A 16,247-nucleotide genomic window follows, 5' to 3' on the forward strand; every position below is an offset into this window, starting at 1 on the left:
ATGCTCAACTATATTCTGGGTGTTCTGTGGACAGTTTTGAGCCTTCTAATTGTGTTATGCATTTTAAAATTTGATTTTTTTAAAAAACAGATTAATTCAATTCTCAAGAAGAGACTTCTAGTTCCAGACAAGATGGAGTAAGCACAATATATTTTACTACTTCTGGTAATCACAATAAAACACTCTAGACAAAATATATAAGTCATCTATCAGAAAACTCTAAGAGGGGGAGAAAAGAAGGCATATTGGCTAGGGGTCTCAGGACTTAAGAAATGGCATGTCAGTGTGTTTCATGTTTGTTTGTTTGTTTGTTGTTTCTTGCATCCTGTTTGTCCTAACCTGGATGCCAGAGAGGCCCTTCATGCAGCAAAATGCCAACATAAAACAGCACCCAAGAAAAGCCAAAAAACTGGGAAAAGGGTGGCCCAACAGAGCATAAACGTTGTAACCATAGCTATTCTGGGGATGAATACCACAAAAGAAAAGCTATGTTCCTCCCCCAATCAAAAGATGGTACAGTCAGGGGTCAGTGAGAAACACTCCTCCTCAGTGGAGCCCATGGGCAGAAACCTGTCTTCCACTTTCATCTCCACTTCAGTAAAGAGATGGCTTCCCTTTCCCATTGGGGTCTATGCTTTGACCTGACTTCAAGCTTCCACGAATTGAATAGGAGATGCCCTGTCCCAGCAGAGCCTGGGGTTGGAACTGTCTTCCACTCCCCACTGCAATAATAATAAGGCAACGGAACCACTTTCTACAGAGAAGTTTGAGAGAAGCATATAAATATTAAGGGGTAACCTCCTCAGGTTTCTTTGTGGTGATGGAACAGTTCCATATGATAATTATGGTGATGGTTACTCTAATCCACACGTGTGATACAGTTTCATAGAATATAGTCCCTCTCCACCAGAAAAGAAACAAACAAACAAAAAACTGGAGAATCCAAATAAGGGCTGTAGCTGAGTTAATAAAATTATACCAAAGTCAATTCTTCAAAAAAAAAAAAGAAAGAAAAAATATATATGTATTGGTAGTTTATATATTTATATAATTTAGTGTATCAGTTATTCAATTCTAACTTACTTTAAACACTTTCTCCCCGAACATATGGAAACCAAAAAACAAATGTTATATATAATAAATGTAATAAAATTTTTTAAAAAATGTTCTGGTTTTGCTACACAGACTGATTTTCTTAAACTATTACTAAACCAACTGTGACTAAAGAGTGAATATTTTTCCCTAACTTTCAAAATTTGGGTTCTTAATTTAAGATGAGTGACTATTTGAAAAGGAAAGTTTATTCTTTCCACCTGGATAATGCTCATTGTGATTTACATGAGTGTAGCCATAGCCAGAAAATATTACAGGATAAGCTCAACTGGATGGGACATGGGAGAGGGAGATAAACTACAGATGCAAAAGCTTCATACAGCGGTATTTAAAAGTAGCTAAAAATAAAAAAGGAGAAAGGGTATATTAAAATTATAAATAGCAGCATTAATACTATAGTTTTTGTGTCATGCCTTTTCCCTAAGGAATAGAAAAGTTTTCTCATTCAATCTCATCACATCACTGATAAAGTTGTGTATTGATGTCTCTTTTCAAATGGCATAATTAAATGATGGGGTTTTTAACATGCCCTGTCTCAGGCCACAGTGGAAATTATTAGTAGGGTCAGAGTCATAAATTAGGACCCACGTTCTCCATTAAGTGTCTTGAACTCCACAGTTAAATGAGACTATGTTTGCAGCTAAATCTCTGTCTGAACACCATTCCACTGAGTGAGCAATGGTTTATGCTGGAGTAACACCTCTTTCTTACATGGCTTCTAGAAAAATTTTTTCTAACGTGGCTTCAAGAAAAATTTTCTGCCAGCACAGTGTTACGCCATAAGCAACACACTCAGGCATTTTGTTTACTCTCATTTCATTTCTGCTCAAGTAGTTTGGAGAAATTAAACACCTTTAAGTTACTGAATGAATTGAAGATGTCAAGAACTACTCATCGTGATGGATAAAGTTTCTTTATCTTAACCTTGTATATGCATTTCCCAAGGGAAAGATCATTAATGGAATGTGTGCTTTCCTCCAATCTTTACTTACTTTCTTCTTTCTGTTTCAAATCTGTGGAGTAGTTTCCGAAGACCACCATTCTTAAATCCCTGAAAATGGGCAGCTGGGGCTCCCACAGTGATGACATCGTAGAGAGCATCTGGAACAGAAACAGACAAGGGGAATGAATGCTTTGCGAACATTTATCTGCAGCATGCTGTTTGCATTGAAACACACATACTGTGGGAAGTTTGAGAAATTATTCTGTTTAATTTTGCAGGAATAACTATGAACTTGCATCTCAAGGGGGCAGGAGGATCTAATCAATCTTTCTAAAAGCCACCTGTGCACCTAAACAAGTTTTAATATTTCCCTGATTTATGACTACATCTTAATTATACACTACAGTGTAGAACAGTATGTTCTTTCATTCTTCTCTATACTTACTGAGATAACATGTTAATTGGTCTTTTGTGTATTTTACTTTATTAAGTTTTGCCTCATTTAATTTCTGATCATATTGAAATTCAACAATAATGAACAATCTCTCAACCAAATTTTACAAAGAAAAGAGCCAAAATATTAATGCATTTTGGCTCAAAGGCAGAACAGCACCAGTGAATTTTAAAAAATATCTATTCAGGGTAGTTTCCTGTTGGTCTATACTAAATGTTACACAATTTTGGGTGCATGTTTTTGCAATTTCCCTAGGAGACAGAGAAAGAATACACAAAACGTCTCTCGATCTATTTTCTAGTGAGATACTTTGCTTTTGTAATAAAAATCCATAGGTTTAAATCAAAATTCAATCCTTTGATCTTGAAAGCCATTAAGTTTGCTACATATTAAGTTTATGACTTCAAAACCTGCCATCATTTTTACATTTTAATGAAAAGTATCCCTGTAAGGAGGAAGACAGAATGAATGCCTTTCTGTTACACTACATTTTATTTGAGAAACCTAGTTTCATAGCAGATTCTTTTCAAATTGATTTTGGTATTGGCACATTTGTTGTTTCTCAGATTTCATTTACTGGGGAGATAAGAATTATTTTATTAGCTTCAGGTAAACACCATAATTTCTTCAGAGTAGTTCAATCCAGATGCATCTGAATTTTTTTTTTTAATAAAAAAAAATGTCTTCAAGTGAGAGACTTCAACAGCGCTTCAGGAATCGTAAGGTCACAAGAGAAAGAATACAAACCAAACCAGCCTATCAATAAGGACTATAGTGAACAATCACTTAATAGATCACTGTGGTGGTAATCTCTTGACCTTTTAAGAACTTACTAATAAACTAGAAGTCAGCTCTTCTTAAGATAGCAGAATATTAGATTTGTAAGAAATTTAAATGTTTTCTAGTCCAGGGGATTTTAATCTAAAAAGTGTAAAGGAACAGGCTTCAGGGTGTCCATTGATGTGTATAAATTGTGGAAGTACCTCAGTTCTCTCACAGAAAGGGGTCATAGCTATTTCAAAGGGGTAATGAGATCACCCCCAAATTACCAACACTAAATTCTAGTCTACATTTACTCATCTGATAGGAAACCTGAGGACCTTGAGAAGATAACTCCTCTGTCTAAAGCCCCAAAGACCGAACACCCAGTGTCTTCTGACTTTTCATCCAGGAATGAAGAGCCAGTGTTACCTGGGGGTTTAAGTTACTTATTGAAACCAAAGTTCCTGGCTGTGAATCCTGGGTCTGCCACTTATATGTTGTGTGGCATTGGCAAAATTATTTAACTTCTCTATATCTCAGTTTCCTCAGCCATAAAATGGAGTTGGAAGTAGTTAACAGTAATAAGCCTTCAGTAAATATTATATGTGATTATTTTCCCTACAAGAAGCAATTCCACCCATAAAACAATATTTTCCCTATGGGAAGCAATTCCACCAATAAAACAAAGAATGGTGACATTCTAAATTTTGCTTATTTCCCTATAAAAATAAACTTTTCAGTCTAAAAGGGAAAGTGATACTGAGGCTCAGTCTTCTGAATAGAATCTGTTTCTGTGTTAATGTAAAACAAATGAAAAAAGACAAATCATCACACACTGCAACATAATATGCCGCATTTCTGCCAAAACCCGGGTGGCCAGCAATACCAACAATATACAGTAGTGACTAAAAATATCATTCAGCCTTTTAAAAAACAAATAAGTCCTTCCATTTTTGAGAACATGGGTGAACCTGGAAGACATTATGCAAAGTGAAATAAGCCAGTTACAGAAGGACAAATATTCTACCTATATGAGGTATCTAAAATTTTCGTCAAACTCATAGAAGCAGAGAGTATCATGTTGGTTGTCAAGGGATGAGACAAGGGGAAACAGGAAGGTGTTATTCAATGGGTACAAAGTTTCAGTTACGCCAGATGAATAAATTCTAGAGATCTGCTGTACAACATAGTGCCTATAGTTAGCAATACGGTACTGTGAACCTAAAAGTTTGGTAGTAGGGTAGATTGCATGTTACATGTTCTTAAAACAACAATAGCAAACAAACAAAAAACCCAAAGGGACACATGGAAACTTTTAGAGGTGAGAGATATGTCTATTACCTTGACTGCTTCAATGGTTTCATGAATGTATGCCTATGAACAAACTCATCAAATTGTATACATTAAGTTTTCTGTATATCAATTACACTTTAGTAAAGCTGTTTTTGTTTTTGTTTTTTAACATAAAAAACAAAATAGCATACATATGCCTATGTATGCATATGTATGCATATGTCTTTGTCTCAAACAAAACAGCATACATATGTCTCACTTAGCCCAAACTAAATGCACTCCTAATTCAACTTCCAAAGAATATTGCCTGTATAGCCTCTTCACTGGATTCAAAAAAAGCCTACAGCCTCTCCAGCACCATTCAACAAGAGGGGAAGAATAAAGGAGGGGAAATCTAAGTAGAAAGAGACAGAACTCTTAACTAATGGAGATTTAAATTACTTTTAAAAAACTTTTTCAAAATTTGCAAAAAACATTTGGCTACAAACATGTTGACAGAGCTCTTTGTAGTGCCTTGTAAGAGACCCATACAAATTAAGGGCCCTGAAATTTAAGCTTTCTTAGCCTCATGGTGGGTCTGTCTCTTCAATTCATAATTTCAGCATCCTCCAAAGCTACTTTCTAGGAACAGAAACTTTCTCTATTCTTCCACGTCATTGCTCATGGGAATTTTAGTCATCTATAAAGGAACCCCTAGAAATTGTGAAGTAGCAGGTAAAAGAAGAGAAGCAAGTTGTATTAATAGTATCCTTTCCTCATAACAAAGAACTGATTATTTATTTTTGAATCTAAATGAGGGAGTGTTTCTTGAATCCGTCTGTAGTATAACTCCTAAAGTTATGAACAAGCTGTTATGTAAGTTCTGACTTTCACTTCTTTCCAGTCTATTTTTCTACTTATAAACTTATCCCTTTTAGGGTTTTGACACAATTTTTACTGAGGACTATAAAATCTCCATCACTGGCTAGGTTCTGACCTCTTCCAAAGGAAATAATCCAATTCCTAAGCACCTTATGGAGGTCTTTGAGTGAAGGAAACTGTCTTTACCTCTTTTTTTGTTTTGATGCCAGAGTGGAACACCAGCCTGCGAGAGCTGAAGTGTAGCCTGAGACCAGGAAAGCCACAGGAGCGGAGCTGCCCAAGGACTTGGGGACCCAACCACCAGGGTGCAATGGACTTTGAACATGAAGTCAAGGTACATGATTCACCAGCTTTGATATTTAATGCCTGCCCTGCTGGGTTTCGGGCTTGCTTAAGACCTGTTACCCCTTTACACTATTTCTCCCTTTTTGGAATGGAACTATGTACCCTGTGTTTATCCCATCATTATATCTTGGAAGTAGATAACTTGTTTTGAATTCACAGATGATAATTTGGACTTTGGACTTTTGAGTAGAAACAAGACTTTGGGGATGAAATGAATGTATTTGTATATGAAAAGGACATGAGTTTTAGGGGGCAAGGGTCAGAATGCCTTGGTTTGAGTGTCCCCCCCAAAACTTGATCCCCACAGTGACAGTGTTAAAAGGCTGAGAAATCCTGTTGTGGTAATTGAAAGGTGGGCCTTGAAGAGGTGATTAGACTGTAGGATCATTCCACAGTGAATAGATTAAAAATGGGGTCATGAGTGTGATCTGGAGGGCTTTAAAAAGAGAGTGAATAAGGAGGTTGGGCTGTCTGTGCTCCACTATTTTCACAATATGATGCTCTGCCACCACTGTTGCCACCACCAAGGCCATCATCAACTGTGTTCCCTGGACTTTGGACTTCCCAGCCTTGGAAACTGTAAGCAATAAATTTCATCTTCTTTATAAATCACCCAGTTCCAGGTATTTTGTTATAAGAAAACAGAAATGAACAAATACGTGATCTTACAGGCCAAACAAAAGCTTATAATTTGTAAAAATCAGAAAGATGATTAAGCTGACCTCACCTATATTATCCTAATCTTCCTTCATTCACTAGACAAACACCCCCTTGAACATATACTATTTTCATGGGCTACCTTGATTACTTGTGAAAATTTAAAATTAGAACATAAAATGTATTAGAGTTGCTCTAATTCTCATGTATCAGGCCTAAAGATGATTTTAGTATGATTTACTGCAGCACCACTCAAGCAAGCACACACTTAAATTGTAAACAAAATTAATTTTCATCTGTGATCTTAATTACATTTCCTCCCCTGGCATCATTTCCATTTTTATACAGTTCTTATTTCTTCTTTCTTTCATTCTTAAATTACTTCTCTCATTTTATACTTTCCTTTTCCTGCTTTCTCCTACTTTTTTTTCTTATTTTTACCCTTTTTCATACTCACAATTCTCATTTCTTATTGCTCTGCTCTTAAATTCTGTCTCACTTTTGGCTCCCTTCCCTCTCTGCCCCACGCTGGAGTCCTCTGCCTCAGAGGGCCAATGTCTTATTTACAATCCTCAGAATTACTCATAACTTGCCAACTTTCTTCCAAATCCTCATCTATTTCTTAATTTTAGTAACTTTCCCACTTCTTTCTTCTATAAGTTCATAATGTAGGCAAACCTACATCATATGTCTGTAAAAAGAAGCAGCAAGGAAAAAAATCTGAAGAAAAAGTTTCTCTGGCTTAAATCATTCCATGATTGATATTCCTAACTCAAAATAATTAATGGAAAGATATTCTATGTATTCTATTAAGATGTCGGAATATAAAAAATAAATAGCTCAACTAATTAAATGTATTTTCTTTAATCCTTTCCAATTCTCAAACCCTCCTGACGTTCCTCCCATTACCTAGACTGCCTTTTCCTCTTTCACCTTCCCCTTCTCCACACTTGCAAATTTTGCATTTATGTTTAGCTCCTAAGTCAGTTCCTACACTGAGACTTTTGTGTGATCTACCCAGCAGAAAATATTTCTTCCTTTGTGCTATCATAGTCTGAAATCCATAACTTTATCATAGCATTCATTACTATGTTGCATAAAATAATGTTGATAATTACTGCACTTTTACTTTCATCTCTAAGCTTCAAACAATTTAAATACAGGCACTGTGCATTTAATGTCTATATCTTCCCCCAAACATAAATCATAGTAATATGCTTGATATAAGTGCTCAAGAAGTCAATAAATAAATAAACATAAATATTTTGAGGCCCAGGTCAGTTTGTCTTGTTTGTCTTTGGATCATACAGGGAATTACTATCCTTAATTGAAGAATAAAAAATTTAGATACACTATGAAAAAAAAGCATAGCAAAATCTGGATGTGTGTGTGTGTATACATATATATATTTGGAATTCTGGATCATATTCTATAAAAATAACAAAGAGCTTATGACTAACTAAATTACTATCAATGTTTCCACAAAATTTGAATTAAAATTAATTAGCTGTCTAAAATAGGAATAAGTATAGATTCCTTTACAAAAAAAGTTTTTATTGCTGATTGAATATTTTTTAAAATTGCTATTTTTGAGATAAATTTAGACTTTCAGATAAGTTGAGAAATTAGAACATAGTTTGTGTCTACCCTTCACCCAGGTTCCACTTAGGTTAATATCTTTCATAACCATAGATTAATTATCAAGTCTAATAAATAAAGCAAAGAATGTATTCAGATTGATTTTTCTGTTAACAGTCCTTTTCTCTTTTATGATCCCACATTTTGTTCAGCTGTCATGTCTTCTCAGGCTCCTCTAATCTATCACAGTTTCTCACTCTTTCATTGTCTTTCATGACCTTGACATTTTTGGAGGGTACTGGTTAGTTATTTTGTAGAATGTCCCTCAGTTTCGGTTTGTCTTACGTTTTCTCACGATTAGATTGAGGTTCTTCATTTGAAACAGGACACCCCAGAGGCCATATGCCCTTCTCAGAGAGTATGTTGATATGCATATGCAATATTTGGGGGAACACACTTTGAGACTATGCAAATATCCTGTTTCTGCTTAAACCTTCACTCACTAATTTTAGCATTCATTGATACATCTTGCCTGTAGCAATTATTACTGTTGCATTCGAATGGTGATTTTGTTTCTCTCATTCCTCATTTATTTACTTGAATTATTCTAGAGAAATAGTTAACCCTTCTCCTTCATTCATTTATTCATTCAGTTATTTGTTAATATCCATATGAGTTCATTAGTATTTTGTTCTTTGGTTTATGATCCAGTAATATCTATATGTTCAAGTTACACCAGCTTTGTCTATTGGGAGCTCTTTCAGGCTTGTACATGCTTTTTGTGTATTTTTGTCACTTCCTTACTTTCTGGGACCACAACATGCTCCAGGCTCATATCTTTGCTGCCTAGCCATGGAATCAACCAGTTTTCGAAGAAACTGTGTGTTTTTTTTTCCATAGGACAATGGTGTATAGAAATCAAGTACTGAGGGCTAGTTATGCTCTTTGCTACTGGGGTGTTGCAGATTTCCATCCCTTGCAGGGGCTAGAGCAAGTCAATATATGTACATATCCTAACTAGTGCAGATATGTATCTATATTTACATCTTTATCTTCATATCCATCTATCTATCTATACTAACAACAGCAAGAACGTGAGTCTATTCAGATACCTCTGACTTCAATACATGGGATATAAAATTCTAGGGATGACCTACCTACTAATAAGCAGCAAAACAATCAGAATGTGGAGGATACAAGAAGATGGAAAGATATCCCATGCTCTGGGATTGGAAGAATCAACATAGTGAAAATGTCCATACTACCCAAAGTGATATACAAATTCAATGCAATCCCCATCAAAATTCCAAAGACATTTTTCTCAGAAATGGAAAAAACTATTCAGACATTTATATGGAACAATAAAAGACCACGCATAGCCAAAGCAATGCTGAGCAAAAAAAATAAAGCTGGAGGCATAACACTACCTGACTTTAAGCTATACTACAAAGCTATAATAACCAAAACAGTATGGTACTGGCATAAAAACAGACACACTGACCAATGGAATAGAACAGAGAATCCAGAAATCAACCCACACACTTACTTCCATCTGATCTTCGACAAAGGCACCAAGCCTATTCACTGGGGAAGGGACTGCCTCTCCAGCAAATGGTGCTGGGAGAACTGGATATCCATATGCAGGAGAATGAAACTAGATCCATACCTCTCACCGTATACTAAAATCAACTCAAAATGGATTAAGGATTTAAATATACACCCTGAAACAATAAAACTTCTTAAAGAAAACATAGGAGAAACACTTCAGGAAATAGGACTGGACACAGACTTCATGAATACGACCCCAAAAGCACAGGCAACCAAAGGAAAAATAAACAAATGGGATTAGATCAAACTAAAAAGCTTCTGCACAGCAAAAGAAACAATTAACAGAGTTAAAAGACAACCAACAGAGTGGGAGAAAATATTTGCAAAATATACATCTGACAAAGGATTAATATCCAGAATATATAAGGAACTCAAACAACTTTACAAGAAGAAAACAAGCAACCCAATTAAAAAATGGGCAAAAGAGATAAGTAGGCATTTCTCTAAGGAAGATATACAAATGGCCAACAGACATATGAAAAAATGCTCAACATCACTCAGCATCCGGGAAATGCAAATCAAAACCACATTGAGATACCATCTCCCCCCAGTTAGGATGGCTAAAATCCAAAAGACTCTGAACGATAAATGCTGACGAGGTTGCGGAAAAAAAGGAACTCTCATACACTGTTGGTGGGACTGCAAAATGGTGCAGCCTCTATGGAAAATGGTATGGAGGTTCCTCAAACAATTGCAGATAGATCTACCATACGACCCAGCTATCCCACTGTTGGGAATATACCCAGAGGAATGGAAATCATCAAGTCGAAGGTATACCTGTTCCCCAATGTTCATCGCAGCACTCTTTACAATAGCCAAGAGTTGGAACCAGCCCAAATGTCCATCATCAGATGAGTGGATACGGAAAATGTGGTACATCTACACAATGGAATACTACTCAGCTATAAAAACGACTGAAATACTGCCATTTGCAACAACATGGATGGACCTCGAGAGAATTATATTAAGTGAAACAAGTCAGGCACAGAAAGAGAAATACCACATGTTCTCACTTATTGGTGGGAGCTAAAAATTAATAAATAAATTCACACACACACACACACACACACACACACACAAACACACAAAACCGGGGGGGGGGGGGAGAAGATATAACAACCACAATTACTTGAAGTTGATACGACAAGCAAACAGAAAGGACATTGTTGGGGGGGAGGGGGGAGGGAGAAGGGAGGGAGGTTTTGGTGATGGGGAGCAATAATCAGCCACAATGTATATCGACAAAATAAAATTAAAAAAAAAAAAAACAATCAGAATTTGAAAAAAAACAGGCATAGTTTTATGTTCTTAAAGGTAAAGGTGCCTGGAAGGAAAAAATAGGAGAAAAGTTCCCCAAAACATTCTTCACCTTTGGACTTCATAGAATAAATTTCAAATAGGCAAACTAGTCCAGCTGACAGAAATGCAGTACTTTGCCTAAGTCTAGAAAGGCATTTCCTTACCTCCCAACCCAACCATGACATCCCATTACCATCAAGAGGTTTCTCTACATAGGCACTTAGGGTCATTGTGTGAATACTGAAGAAGCAAACAAGGTCTCTCTCTTGCCTCTCTCACTTTTCTATAATGCCTTTAGATTCTGTTCATCTTGCTCAGAACCTTCTTCAAAAAGTTTAGATTTTTACATGCATATTTTGTAGAGTTCAAAGAATTTGAGTTGAAATAGTCTTTGTACATTTCAGGTCTTCAAAAAATTGCTTTGAAGTTTTGAACTTTTAACTTTGATAGCCCAAGAACGACTCTGAAGAAAACAATTGGAAAGTAGCTGCTGAATGTTATTCTCAGAATTGACATGAATTTACGCTAAAGGAAACAGCTGTGCTCTCCAGCTAAGGGTATGTTTGGTATGTCACACAGTCGGAAATAAGAACACAACGTGTATAGCTGTGTAATCTGTAACTTTAATTGAGATAGTTTCTGTCACAATTAAAATGGATCATTAAAAATTTTAAAATACCAACATTTTCTACAGGAATTAGAAAATTATCACAAGTATTTTAGGTAGTCTTCTTAAATTTTGCAATCATTCATTTGATAATTATCAGTTACCATTACCTGAATGTTGGAACAGCTAGGTTTATCTCTTTTGACCCCATTCAGCCTTGGATTTCACTTACAATTACTACAAAAATAGTAGATTGATCTATGTACACTATGTGATGTATTTCCTTGTCTCTTTAGTTAATGAAGAGTGATGTACACTTAAAGTACCATGTTCATTCTTAGCTGGGGCTGTTGTACTCTTTTAAATTTAGAATTAACCGCAATTGATTGTTCTCCTCTAGGAGAGAAGAAATACATGAAAAAAAAAAAGTCAATAAGAAAAAAAAATTAAACTTCTCAGGTAGCAATCTGATCGGTAAGAGTTATATTATCATTTTTAAATCCCTTTTATCCTGATCTTTAAATTGTGTATCTTCATGATTTGAACAGCCCTTAACTGGGTATTATCAAAGCCCTCAGATTTTTGTGTCCAAGAGACAATTATAAAAATCTAGGTGGAAATTTTTTTACAGAAAATCTACACAAAAAAATTAAAGATCCTTTTTCTTTCTTAAAAAAAAAAAATCTATATGTCTTCCTTCTTTAACATTTTATAGTATCTCAAAAATTTTCTTTGGCTTTGTGAAAATGGCGTAGTATACAATGTAATGTGTAAGTAAAATTTAAGCTGCTGAGTCTCATCAAGCTAAAGATACCAGGCTGGTCTGAAATTGAATAACAGAGCTGCCTCCTAGCCTTTTAAAAAGCCATTTAATAATAGAAATGAGATAAATCCTTAATTTTTTCCAGAAGACCTCTTTAAAATTTCTGCAACTATAAAACAGTGTTAATGGGGGAAAAAAAAATGCAGACATGCTGATTTCATACCAAGGAGCAATTTAAGCATAATCCCTGACTTCAAAATGGCATGCATAATGGTCTCAACACAAATTTCAAGGCTACTGGGATTTTTAAGAAAAATGTTTCAAAATAGTCCAAGCAATTTGGTATCATCATTAAAAATTTGTAAAGGTAATTATGCTTCATGGATGAGGTAATGCTCCCAAGCTCTTGAGATACAGAAATCAGGGAACACTAATAGGTCCTCGTGTTTGCTCCATCCCTCAGGGTAGAGATGAGAAGATGAAGGGCCAAAGAGCTCAGCTGACTTATCTACAGTTACACAATAAATTGGGCCAATATTGCACCTATTCCAACTGCAGCTTCATGACATAAAATAATTTTATTTTGTTTTTAAATATGCATTAGTTAAGGTCCTTTCCACAGAAATTCACAGAACCCTGCTTGTGATGCCTGAAAAACAAGCAAACAAAAACAACAGTGGGGCGTGGGGGTGGCTGCTTTTCACTCATCACACACTAAGGGCAGGCCCATTCCCTGTGGCCTCAAATCAGACAACGAAAAGCCGTCAGAGACCCTTTCTGTCTCCCTTCTGTTTCTGTGGTCTGCTTAACTACTGTATCTCTGATTTTCCTTCCCCCTGAAAAAGATGGCCAGTTTTGGCTTCCCTAGAACATAGAGTAACATTTATGAGCAGATTGTCTCTGAATCCAGAAGCTGAATCCATGAGAGAAACTCAATGGATTCAGCTTGGGTCCAGTGCTCACCTCAGCCTCTGTTGTTTTGAGCATATACTATGTGTCAGGCACTGTGATCATCCAATCAGCTACGTGGAAGGGGCCAGGCTCACACACACACACACACACACACACAAAAAAAAAATGATGGGTATATATTTAATATTTACAAAGCATGTTTAAAGTTAGCCATGCATTAATAATGCAGAGTTACATACAAATTGGAGTTTTAGTTCTATAAATTGCTACAGATCTATAAACTATGTCTGCTCTGTAAAAAAAATATTGCTTTAATTTAGATTCATTAAATTTTATAGCAAAATATAATACTTTGTTATTGTATATCTACAATATATAAAATAATTAAAACAGAATATTATAATGTTATAGGGATCTATATAATATTCACAACTGATGTTTAATGAAAATAAAATTTATTGAAGTATACTGGAGCAGGAACTTATGTTTTTAATTCTGGGGGTTTTGTTTTTGTTATTGGTGTCACTGATATCTAAGATCTCTACTGTGGTGAGTATTCTATTTGTTGCACTTAATTTAAGTAATGAAAAGGATGAAAAATTAACTTAATGAGTCTGGGGTCACCTGAAGTTAACCAGAGGCTATGTTATTTGTCCATATGAGACATAACATTAGTTCTGCTTAGTTACCTGTTTCACAGCTAGACATTAGCCTTGTATTTGGTGAATCTGCCTGCTATTGTTTGTAAAGATGACTCTCCAAATATAGCTGGCTTATTAATCAATTGTAGACACAATTTACTAATGGTAAGAATGAAAAAAATAAGTGTAACTACATCCAAATAACTCACCAGTGAAATACCAGTGCTTTGCCAATCTTACTTGCATCATTACCTTGCAAAATATTCTCTGTAATGCAGCCAAACATTCAAATCAATAGCCACAAATCTTAAATAAATTTAACTGCAGTTCAAAATGTTAAATATGTGTTACATGAGCAAGCAGAAAATTTGGTTCACTACCTCTTATTACAACTTTTAACCTTTTTATTTTGCTATTAAGAAAACTGATAACCGGAGAGGTCAAATAACCTGGTCAAAGAAGTAAGTGGTAGGGCCATGAAATTTCAGTGCAGTTTTCTATCCTTATTACAACATGTAGCTGATGATCTAGTCTATAAAGCACCTACTTCATCTGAACCCCAGTTCCTCAAAAGTTATCAGACCCTCTCTGTCTCTCTTCTGCTTTTGTGGTTTGCTTAATTACTGTATCTCTGATAACTTTTAGACTTATTATACAAACAACTATTTTTAAAACATAAGCTTGACAATTTATCATGTTGTGTAAATGATATGTATATATATGATAAACATGAACAGCTTTGGAAAAAAATCAGTATGCAGGGCAATTCAGTACCTTTCCCATTAACTTGCCTCTTAGGATATCTAGGCTTCTTTACAGATATAATCAAGTTGAAATCAAGTCATTAGTGCAGGCCCTGGTCCAATTTGACCTTAAAGTGGTGTCCTTATAGGGGAAATTTGGACACAGAGACAGACACGCACAAAGGTAAGAGGACTGAAGACACACGGGGACAATGCCATGTGAGGCTGGAGGACTGGCATGATGCAAACCACCAGAAAGCAGAAAGAGGACCGGGAAGATTCCCTGTAGGTTTCGGAGGGAGCACAGTCCTGCTGACACTTTGATTCTGGATGTCCAGCCTCCAGAACTGTGAGGCAATAAATTTTTTTTTTTTTAAGTGACCCAGTGTGTGGTGCTTTTTTACGGTGCCATAGGAAATGGATACATATCCCCAAACTAAGTAGAAGAAACTTTTGTTCACTTTTTAAAATTTCTTTCTTTTGGTTGCCAGTTTCTTCCTTTCAAATCAGAGAATCATAAAGTAAATACATTTTCTTCATCCTAGCTTACTCTAGTCTATTTTTCAGATAGTACCTTGGAAAAAAGCCTAACATAGATGGTTCTTTAATTTTCCAGAAAGAAGTTCAAAGTAAAAGGCCACTTAGATAATAATTTCTTTTGTTTGGTGGAAAAATTTTAAGGTGCATCACCAAATATTTGGATGCTTAATTAAAGACGAATTCATGTCAATTTTGCCCCAATTCACCTGGTATGACATTGCCATCCACACATGGCTATAAGAAAAATTATCTTTTCCCCTTATTGTCTTATTCCATCAGTCATTAAGTACTTGCATGTGATGATTTCCCTAAAATGTCTTTCTAAATCATCTTTACTCTAAACCTCACTATTTCCTTAGTTCAAGACTTCATTGTCTCTTAATAGGTTCTTAGCTGATCACATTTCTCCAGTTTTTATAGTTCTGATCCATTTTGTTCCAGTGATGACAAATGCCACATGTATAATAAAACTACTATATTACATAATTCTAGGTGTTTTACATACTCTAACGTAACCAGAAATAAAAACAAACTTGCTTAGAAAGCTTAGATAACAGTCTCTGGCCATATATAAAAAGTGGTAGACCTACAATTCAAACCCAGGTCTGTTACACTCCAAAATATGTAAATGTTTTACTATATCATAAAAGTCTTTTCATACTGGCTATTAGAAAAAAAAAAAATGTTGGTTGTCAGATAGCTCTAAGTATTTTAAAACCATTACATATTGTTAAGTTCAAACTGTTGACATACTGTCAGTAATCACGGAGGAACTCACCCTCTTAGCCTGTTTGTGCTGCTATAACAGAATACCACAGACGTTCATGTATAAAGAACAGAAATTTATTCTCTTGTATTTCTGGAGGCTTGGGAGTCCAAGATGGAGGCACTGATATCTGAGGAAGGCCTCTTACTGCTTCCTCACATGGCAGAAGGCAGAAGGGCAAGGGAGGATGAATGTGTGTCCTCACACAGCAGAAGAGTGAAAGAGGATAAAACCACTCCCACACACCTTTTCTTAAAAATTAAATTAAAATTTTTTATGCAGTACAGAGTTATATTTCAATACATATATACAATGTGTAATGATCAAATCAGGGTAATTAGTATATCCATCATTATGCAAAA

At 35.5% G+C, this 16,247-nt stretch overlaps 1 protein-coding gene across 4 annotated transcripts in view; it reads right to left on the reverse strand.

The window, feature by feature from the left end:
- INPP4B (inositol polyphosphate-4-phosphatase type II B) overlaps positions 1-16,247 on the reverse strand; it is a 349,938-nt gene that overhangs the window by 165,976 nt on the left and 167,715 nt on the right. For all 4 annotated transcript variants that reach the window (XM_063108552.1, XM_063108553.1, XM_063108554.1 and 1 more), the window contains one exon: positions 2,106-2,214. In XM_063108552.1, coding sequence (XP_062964622.1) covers positions 2,106-2,214 — 109 coding nt within the window. The remainder of the gene's footprint in view (positions 1-2,105; positions 2,215-16,247) is intronic.

The sequence above is a fragment of the Cynocephalus volans genome, chromosome 9, assembly GCF_027409185.1.
Source record: "Cynocephalus volans isolate mCynVol1 chromosome 9, mCynVol1.pri, whole genome shotgun sequence".
NCBI lineage: Eukaryota > Metazoa > Chordata > Mammalia > Dermoptera > Cynocephalidae > Cynocephalus > Cynocephalus volans.